At 44.2% G+C, this 10,307-nt stretch overlaps 1 protein-coding gene across 1 annotated transcript; it reads right to left on the minus strand.

Annotated features, from left to right (window-relative positions):
- Nucleotides 1–382: 382 nt before the first annotated feature.
- On the minus strand, nt 383–5,532 carry GOT1L1 (glutamic-oxaloacetic transaminase 1 like 1; the record flags this gene model as incomplete). The annotated part of the gene is made up of 9 exons (XM_081269652.1): nt 383–558; nt 1,002–1,144; nt 2,178–2,343; nt 2,818–2,968; nt 3,068–3,160; nt 3,375–3,484; nt 3,900–4,011; nt 4,566–4,747; nt 5,418–5,532. 9 exons carry the CDS (start codon nt 5,530–5,532, stop codon nt 383–385), a joined length of 1,248 nt encoding a protein of 415 aa, XP_081125778.1.
- Nucleotides 5,533–10,307: the final 4,775 nt, after the last annotated feature.

Here is a 10,307-nt window from a genome sequence, read left to right on the forward strand (position 1 = left end):
TCCCTAGTTATTTCAGCCCACATTGAGATATTTCTGACATATCTTCTGTCTGGAGAATCTAGTGTGACTTTTACCACATCCAGCCTTGAAATATTACTTAACTGTTTCATCTGACTAAGGCTTATCTCCCAACTAGACTATAAGCTTCTGGAGAAAAAGGACTGAATTGTACCTTTTGCATTACCAGCTCAAGGCCTTAACACAATAGCTGCTCAATAAATATATGACCAATGAAGGTAGACATCCTTTTCTCTGGCTCTCCCTGCCCCCACCCCACCATTTACCAAAGCAACCCGTTGCTTCATAAATAGATGAAAATGATGAAATGTAGCAATGAGTCATTAGCACAGGATTTTTGCAAAGACTAAAGCTTTTATTCCAATCAGTGGTTATTTACATCCTGAAGATGTTTCTCGGAGTTCTTTGTGAAGAGGATAGCCTCGTTGATGCTCTGGGTGATGTAGTCAATGTTGCTGGCATTGATACAGGTGAAGTTAATCCTAGTACTCTTGGGCATGTAGATATGCTTCTTCTTGATCAGGTATTCCACCTGTTGGTCTGTGACAATCACAGGACTTCACATCCTGGGGTTGGCCACTTTTAATTTCCCAGGAAGGATTACTTGGGATAGAAACTGTTGGCATTTCTGAGGTTCCAAGAGGATCTTTAAAGCAGCCCCACTTTTTTTTTGGTACCAGAGATTGAACCCAGAGTCACTTCATCACTGAGACACCTCCCTAGCCCTTCTTTATTTGTATTTTTAAATTTTGGAACAGGGCCTCACTAAGTTGCTAAGGCTGGCTTTGAACTTGGCAATCCTCCTGCCTCAGCCTCCCAAGCTGCTGGGATTACAGGCGTGTGTGGCAATGCCTGGCAAAGCAGCCCCACTCTCCGGAGGGAGTAAGGCAAATCTGTGGACTGGTTACCTAGTCAGTGAACTTTAATGCTCAAATACAGTCCCAAAATCAGAAAGAGGAGAGGCACCTGCTCTAGACACTTACGGCTGAGTCCAAGATAACCGTGGGTCCCAGTCTGTTCAGTGATGTGATCCCAGGAGCCAGGGGTTCCCAGGAGCTGGAGCTTCTCCTTCACCTTCTCCTTGATCAACATGATGTTCTCTACAACCTCTTTGAGACTCTGCTTCCTGCCAAGAAAGGATAACAAAAAATGAGAGTACGAGGTCTCCCCTGCTTTTTGTTTGTTTGTTTGTTTTTGATATTTTTAAGTTGCTGATGGACTTTATTTTATTTCTATGTGGTGCTGAGAATCGAAGCCAGTGCCTCACACATGCTAGGCAAGTGCTCTGCCACCCAGCCCTCTCCCCTGCTTTGAACCTCCCTACTGCCTTTCCACTCCTCTCACTGCTCAAAGCCCCAGCAGAGTGCCCTAGGGACACCAGGGGAGTCTGAGCTCTGGGGTGGCTATGAATGGGAGGAAGATTTGATCCTGCTGTAGTCTGGATCTTAAATGTCCCCTAAAGGCCGGTGTGCCTTGGTCTCTCGCCTATGATGCTACTGGGAGTCTGCGGAGCCTTCAGGAGGTGGGGCCTCGTAGGAGGCAGTTAGGTTATTGGGGGTGTGCCCTTTGAGGCAATATTGGGACCCTACTCCCTTTCTTGTCCCTTCTTTTCTTTCCAGCCATCATGAAATAAGCAGCTTGCTCCACCCACATTCCTCATCACATTGTACTACCTTACCACAGGCCTAAGCCACAGAACCACAAACTGAATCCTCCAAAACTATAAGCCAAAATTAACCTTTCCTCTTTTTAAGTTGATTATCTAAGGCATTTTATTACAGTAACAGAAAGCTGAGTAACACAGATCCCACAATAATTTAAATATGTTGAGCAGGCTCCCAGGCAGATTTTGCTAGGATAACAATCTCCTGATGCTTCAGATTTCTTCCTGCAACCAAAAAATGTTCAAGTAACCCATTGGCCTATTTCCAAAATGAATGTTCTATTTTCCACCTCCCCCAAGGTAGGGCAACCCTTGGCATAGCTACAGGTATACATATACAGTAGTCCCTCTGTAAAATTTGGCAAAAGAATTGATGAATGTATGAGATAAACAGGCTACATGGCAGAGAGAGAACCAGCCAGCTGAATACTATGAACCAATTCTAGGTATCCAAGGGCTCTTCCCACCTTCCTTACCCCAATCCTTCTGCCCTTACCATTCTCCCTGAAGGGCAGGGTTACAGAGGATGGAGGTGATTATGCGAGCACCCCTGGCAGGAGGGTTGAGCCACAGTGCCTGGGTGTAGTTCATCAGCTGGGAGAGGACACACAGCAAGTGCTGGTTGTTGAGTGTTGCCACGACCAGCATCCCCAGTCCTTCATCTGCAATTTGGGGAAGACAGCTCACCCTCAGTCTCCTCCTGTGTGACCTAGACCCTCACCTACACCCCTCCCCCAGCCTTACAGAAGAGAGGATTGAACTATGAGGTCTTCATCCAGAATAGTCGGTGGTATCTGTACCCAGGAAGCTGCTACATTCTCTTCTAGAAAAAGCACCCACATGTCCTCCTTCAAGGAGGAAAAAGAACTTGAATGATCACTAGTCCTACCCTCTCGTCTTAGGAAACAGAGACTTGACCAAGTGAAATGATTGGACCAGAGTTGGTTTGGGAAGCCAGTTTAATATCAGAGCCCAACTTCCAGTTCATTCCTTATCCTTTCGGCCGCCATGGCTCTCTCTCCCTGGAGTCCTGCACTCCTCCCAGAGGGTAAGTGTCGTCAAACATATTGCTCCTGTCACGGACGTGGCACCAATTCCACCTCAGACTACCCCTTCTCCTTCTGCCCATACCATACCATAAATGCCAAAATTCTTGGACAGAGACTGGCTGCAGAAGAACTCAAAACCTTGAGACACAAAGTACTGTAAGATTTCGGCATCTTCTTGCAGGTCACCGGTGGATAAACCTTGACTGGGAATGTCAAAAAATGGGAATATCCGTTTGTTCTGTAGGAGAAAGAAGAACCAACAAAGCATGGGACCTACCTGATGGAGGAGAGAGCGGATGGCAAGAAGGAGGGAGTTCAGGCAGGATGCTGAGTTTACCTTAATGGTGAGCATCAACTTGGCCAACTGACTTTGTGTCCACTTGCAATCAGTGATGTTCCCAATCACCAGGATACAGTCACGTGGCATCTGCTGCAAGTAGAGACAGTCTCATCAGGTAGGTCTTCTACCAAAGGATAATGGCACCAGGGCATTTGGAGGAGAAATGCTTGTCCATGTTGGTTCCTACCACAAGGCCAGGTAAATCCAAGCCTAGTGAAGGCTGTGAACAACTTGGGGAGGAGGAGAGGAAAATAAGACTAAAAGTCAGGTCTGGGCAGAGGTTTCTGAGTGGGGATCCCTGTACCTCCACCACATCAAGGAATATGTTGGAGTCCATGCACAGGTGCTTGGGATCCCAGATGCAGTATTCGTAGACTGTAAAGCCCATGTCCTGGAAGACGATTCCATATGGTTCTGTGGGAATGAAGCCCTCCATCAGCTATGGTACATGGGAATGGACACACAGAGGCAGAGACACTGGAGAATGGGGCTGAGTCACTGGCTGACAGAGGAACGATAACAGAAAGAGAGTTGCCTGGCTTGTCCACCATTTTTCTCATGATAGAGAATAAGGACAAGAGTGAAAGATTACAGATGGGGTGGGAATTAGGAACAGGCAATGGGGATCTTCAGTTGCCCTCATCTTGTACAACACTCACATCATCATCATCATCATCATTATTATTGTTATTATTATTATAGTTGTAGATGGATAGCATGCCTTTATTTATTTGTTTATTTTTATGTGGTTCTGAGGATCGAACCCATGCCTCACATGTGTGAGGCAAGCACTCTGCCACTGAGCTACAGTCCCAGACCCAACACTCACCTTTTTGAGTTGAAATCATGCAAACGACTTGAGCATCCCTAAGCCAGGTCTTGAGGAACTGGGCCCCAAGCTGGAAGGCACCACTGTCACCAACAGTGTGCACACCTCCTACCTGTCAGTAAAAAATAAGCAGAAGTAACACTTTAAAGAAGTAATAGTGGGCTGGGGATGTGGCTCAAGCGGTAGCGCGCTCGCCTGGAATGCGTGCGGCCCGGGTTCGATCCTCAGCACCACATACCAACAAAGATGTTGTGTCCGCCGAGAACTAGAAAATAAATATTAAAAAAAAAAGAAGTAATAGTAACTGGAACTCAGTTAAAATTACTTTAAAGAAGTAATAGTAACCTGGAACTCAAACTTTCTTTTTTTTGCAGTGCTAAGGATGGAAGCCAGGGCTGGCTGTGCATATTAAGCATGTGCTGTACCACGAGCAACAACCCCAATCCCCAGTTCAGGTCTTTCTTGAATTTCGAGTTTTCGAACCAGCAGAGTGAGTGAGTGCAAACAGCACTGGATTTGGGTTCAGATCCAGGCTGACCCTCAATGAGCAAAATTGTGGACTTTCTGAGTCTCACGTGCTGCTTTTGTCAATGTTGGGGGGGCCCTGCAAAGTTCCTTGATGGTTTAAGGCTATGCAGACACAGATGTCTACTCTCTGGCTCTCACCCTGTTCTCCACAATGGCTTGGCTGTACTTTCCGAAGAGGAGTTCCAAGGAGGCCTGAATGAATGATTTCATGCCAATCATAGGCAAGTATTCATAGTTCAGAGAGGGATCCTGTGCAATCTGCAGGCGGGTCTTGTCTACCACAAGAGAAACCCAGGGTTGGCCTTCATTGGTCATGCAGACTGTGAAGGAAACAACAGAGGGAGCTCTGATGTCCAGTCTTGGAGCTTACAAGTGTGGGCTTTGCAGACAACCCACAAACAGTAAGTCTGTTCTGGGCTTCTCGGGGCTTTGGAAAGTTGCCTATGAAAAGATATCCCCCACCATCACCTTTATTTTTTCTTCATATAAACAATGTGCTGTTAGCAGATGTGTCTAAATTTTGTCCTCCTCTTTAAAAAAAAAAAAGACAACCAAAACTATGCCATTTTAGAGATTAAAATTGTATACTAGGTTCAAGTTATGGATACACAACACCAAACCAAGGCAACCTTGACTTTCACAGTTCCAAGGGCTGATTGCATATCAGAAGGGTCAATTTGGGGAATAAGAAAGAAAGAAGAGGAGAAGGAAAGAAGAGCATGAGGAGGAGGAAGAGAAGGTAGCAGTTGAAGAGAGCCCATAGTACAGAACTGTAGAAGAGGCCCTGACTATTTCCTAGAAGGTCCCAGAGAAGAGCAAAGGGCATGGAATGACTTGGGACCTTCTCTGCCCTTTTCCCCACTGGGCAATTCTGTTAAAAAGTAAAGATCTTTCCACCTGCAAAAGCTTGGGCCATCCTCCATCCTCTGCAGCAGTGAAATCCTGCTGTATCTATATTAAGTCTCCAACTCTAAAACTACCAGCATCTACCTTTGTAGGCCAGGAACATCTTGTCAGGGTAATCGTCTTGTTTGTAGGTCTTTAACAAGGTGCCTTCTAGCTTGTGCATCATAGGCACATCCATGAACACTGAAAGGGTGGGCATAACTAAAATGAAAGGGAAGCCCAGGCTCTGAGCCTGAACCCGTGCTCTTCCCCAAGGCCTGGGCCAGACAGTCCTCACTCTTCCCAGACCCTGGCAGCTCCAATACAGAGACTATGGACAGCTGGTTGCCAAGCAACAGAACCTCACAACTCCCAGCCTCCACCAGGGCAACACTCAAGGGCCACGGGAACATTCCATGGCACTTGAGGAGAATCCCCTGGGAGAGTTGGCAGAGGGAAGGGGCAGGGAAGGACATGGAATTCCCAGGCACTTTTCTCTAATGCACTGCCTTCTCTCTAGCCCCAAGTCATCCAATCCAAAATAACAAGTCAGCTGTTTAGAAAATAGGACAAGGTTGGAGACCAATGAACCAGGTAGGGCTTCCCAGATCACACAACAGCACAAGTCAAGTGATAATTTTTTAAAAAATATTTTATTAGTTGTTAATAGATCTTTATTTATTTATATATGGTGCTGAGGATGGAACCCAGTGCCTCACACATGCTAGGCAAGCACTCTACCACTAAGCTACACTCCCAGTCCAGAGGGATAAAGTTTTAAACTTTCTACTTTCATTTTGCAAAGGGCCTAATCTTTTAAAAGCAATAGAAAGAGTGTGCTGTTTTCTTCCACAGTTATTTTAACAGAGTCCCATGATTAGAAACAGTGTAATTTGCAACTCAGTTAAGTCCATGTTTGTCTCAGTAATCTACAGCCAAGACTTCTACACTTAACAGCTTCACTGATGGCCCATCAGTACGGGTAGACAGCAGAGGCCAGCAGACAGAAAAACCAATGCAATGCGCACAAAATGAGACATATTTTCAGGATCTACATTCAGGATCTACATTATCTTTGCAATGCCAATGAAAAACTAAACACCAGTTACTGAAGGAATGTTTAAATGACTCATGAAGAGCAACATGACGGAATTCTATGCAGCTGTTGTAGGCAGCCCCGGATGTACAGATGGGGGAAGATCTCTAAGATATCTGAAGCAGAAAACATGGGAAATACTGAATACACAGCAATGCAAGGGACATTTGGAGGAAAATAAAAGGTATATTTGCATGGATAAGATTGTGTGCATATAGATTCTCCAGGAGGATACATAAGAGCCATCTAAGTGTAATTGCCTCTGGAGAGTGGCATTGGGTATCTGGTGGAAAGAGCTGCTTTTTTTTTTTTTAATCCTAGACCATGTGAATAGATTTCCCATTCAAAAATCATGCTTATAGCCACGTGTGGAGAGCACACCTGTAATCCCAGCAATTTAGGAGGCAAGGCAGGAGGATCCCAAGTTTGAGGCCAGTCTCAGCAACTTAGTGTGACCCTGTCTCAAAAAATAAAAAGGGCTGGGGAGGTAGCTCAATTTTAAAGCACCCCTGAGTTCACTCCCCAGTACAGGAAAAAAAAAAAAAGCAAAAACCTCCAATCATGCTTATACATTTTTAAATGGCTGCAGCCTTTCAGACATTATCTCCTTTCTACATAGAAGAGAGAGTGGCTTCTCTTGGGTCCCTGAAGCCCACATCCTTCTTGGTCCTTTCTCCTTGGCTTCAGTGGAGTCAAGGGCCAATTTCTTGATCTTAACCCATGAATGAGATGAGATACTCTGGTCAGTTTAAAACAATTGCCTAGGGCTGGGAATGTGGCCCAGTTGGTAGAGTGCTTGCCTCCCATATAAGGCCCTGGGTTCACTCCCCAGCCCACACACACAATCACCTAGAGCCATGGGTGGTGTCTATCCCTTCCATACTGCATGGCTAAAAAAGATGCCCCTGAAGAATATTCCAGGTTCTCTTAGAATGAGAAAAGGGAGGAGGGATCTGGGGAAAGACTGTCAGCAAATGTTCACTGCATGATCTGTTCTAAAATTAAAAGACACTACTTTTTTTTTTCTTTTTGGTGCTGGGAATTAAATTCAGTTCCCTGAACACCTAAGCACGTGCTCTACCACTGAGTCACACCCCCAGCTACTCTTTTGTTTTCTGGCCTTGAACTCCCAAACTCAATAAGCAGCCGTGGGAAGCAGAGGAGGTTTTCCTTGGGCTTACCCTCTCTTACCGAGAGCCCAGAGGGTAGAAGCAGTGAATGGGAGTGAGGGATGTGGGACGGGAGGGGAGTTAGTTTGTGTCAGAGGTTCTGCCTGTTGGCTGGGTAGCCAATAATTGTGGCCCCAGATTTCCATCTCTGACCAAACCAGAGCACAAATAAGGTTATATTATCTAGAATAAATTGCCTTTGTCTACATAGTGCAGAATCACTGGCCTCTCGCAGCCTCCTCCAGTTGTCTCTGGGAGTTCCTCATGGTTTCTTGTGGGACCTTGAGAATAATGCTGTCATGGTCACCCAGTCCTATTCCCCTAAATTGACATCTGCTTCTCAGAATGTCACTTGGGCTCAGTATTTCCCCACTGCCACAGGCACTGGCAACCACGATGACAAGTACATGATCCATATAGGTGCCAAATGGGATAGTCTCCTGAAGCCCCCATAAGCAAAACTGTTACCTACCAGCAGCCAGCACCTGCCTGAGGCCCTCAGGGACCCCTGAAAACCGTTCCCTCCATTCTTCCCTGCCTCTGAACAGTATTCAGACACCAGAACTCATTAAGTGAAGCCTAAGGACAGAGAAGGGTCAAAGACAGAGGAGGGTGTTTGATGCCAGGCAGACCTAGATTTCCACCTCAGTCCTCTGCCCTAGTTCCTCTGTGGCCTTGGGCAAGTTGCTTAAAATCTCTGCACCTCAGAGTATACATATGTATGCATGCATACACATCTAAAACTTAATTTGATCTTTTTTTTTTTTTTTTTTTTTTTTTTTTTTTTTTTTTTTTGCTTTTTCCTCTCTAGCTTCCACATATAAGAGAAAACATATGACGCTAGTGTTACCGAGTCTGGCTTATTTCCCTTGACATTTCTCCTGTTCCATCCATTTTCCAGCAAATGTCATAATTTCATCTTTCTTCATAGCTGAATAAAGACTCCATTGTGTATATAGACCACATTTTATTTATCTATTCATCTGTTCACAGACCCCTAGTCTGGCTCCATAACTTGGCTATTGTGAATTGTGCTGCTACAAACATGGGAATGCATGTTTCTCTAAAGTATGCTTATTTTTAACCTTTTTAAAAAATAGTTGACTTCTTCACAAGATCTTTTATTATTTTCTTTTTTCCATTTTTTTTATTCTAATTAGTTATACTGACAGTAGAATGTATTTTGACACATCATACATAAATGGAGTATAACTTCTCGTTCTTTTGGTTCTACCAGTTGTGTAGTCATATAGAATGTGAGATTCATTCTACTATCCTTCCTACCCCTATACTCCTCCCCTCCCTTCACTTCCCTCTACCTAATCCAAAGTAACTCCATTCTTCCCTAGCCCCCTCCCTTATTGTGAATTAGCATCCACATATCAGAGAAAATATTTGGCTTTTGGTTTTTGGGGGATTGGCTTATTTCTCTTAGCATGATATTCTTCAGCTCTATCCATTTACCAGCAAATGCCATAATTTTATTCTTCTTTAAGGCTGAGAAATATTGCATTATGTATATATACCACGTTTTTTTTTTATCCTTCCATCTGTCAAAGGATACCTAGGTTGGTTCTATAGTTTAGCTATAAAACTATATAGTAACTATATAGTTACTATAAGCATTGATGTGGCTGTGTCCCTGTAGTATGCTGATTTTAAGTCCTTTGGGTATAAACCTTTTGAAATATAAATGTGTGTGTGTGCATTCATGAATGTGTGTGTATGTGTGTGTGTGTGCATCCATGAATGTGTGTGTATGTGTGTGTGCGTGCATGTGTGCGTGTATCTAATAGAAATAACAAACATTGTGTTTGTTTACTTGTGAGGCTTATGGAAATAAGCATGTCCCTCAAACTGTTACAAAGAGACAGAAACTGAAAAACTGAGGTCCAAATGTAAGTTTTGACTATAGAGTTTATAGTACAGGATACTTGGGAGTTCCCCTGAAATACAACTGATGTTCAAACAAACTAGGTTATTATATTTTTCCCCAGAAAATGTCCAGCTCACAGATACTCACTGAAGATGACTGCTTAAGAGAAATAGCCCCTTAGGCAACCTCCCCAGTCCCTCTCAGGCTTAGCCAAGGGGAACAAAGGATAATGGATGCCAGCAGGGAACGTACTCAAGAAAGGTCTCCTTGCTAGATTATCCAAAGAGCTCATTTCATTGCTAGGAACATGCTATATTTGAATAAGTGTCCCCCAGACATCCATGTATTGGAGGCTTGGTCCCCAGCTTGTGGTCTATTGGGAATCGGTGGAATCTTAAAGACTTGGGACTTAGTAGGAGGTCTCCAGGTCTCTGAAAGTGTGCCCTTGAAGCAGATTGTGGGACCCTTGTCTCCTCCTCTTTCTCTTTCTCTTCCTGACCATGAACTCAGCAGTTTTGGTCCTCCTTGAACTCCTGCCATGATACGCCACCACCAGGCCCAAAGCAATGGAGTCAATTGGTCATGGACTGAAACCTAAAACTGGAAACCAAAATAAACCTTTTATCTGTCTTGAGTGTTTGTTACAGTAACAGAAAGCAGACTAATATAAAACAAGAATTAAAAAGTAATTATACCTTGTGTCCACAACCGTAGGGGTAGTATGTGCTTTGAAGTAATGAAGACTATGTTGCTTCTCTTCCCATTTTTCTAAATGGGGGCTTTAGAGCAGTTTTCTTCCTGGCACTGTACACTGGGTATATTTAAGAGTGTTTACATTTACAGTTACATTACTT

This window comes from Spermophilus citellus, assembly GCF_964194105.1.
Source record: "Spermophilus citellus genome assembly, chromosome: 16".
NCBI classification, from domain to species: Eukaryota; Metazoa; Chordata; class Mammalia; order Rodentia; family Sciuridae; genus Spermophilus; species Spermophilus citellus.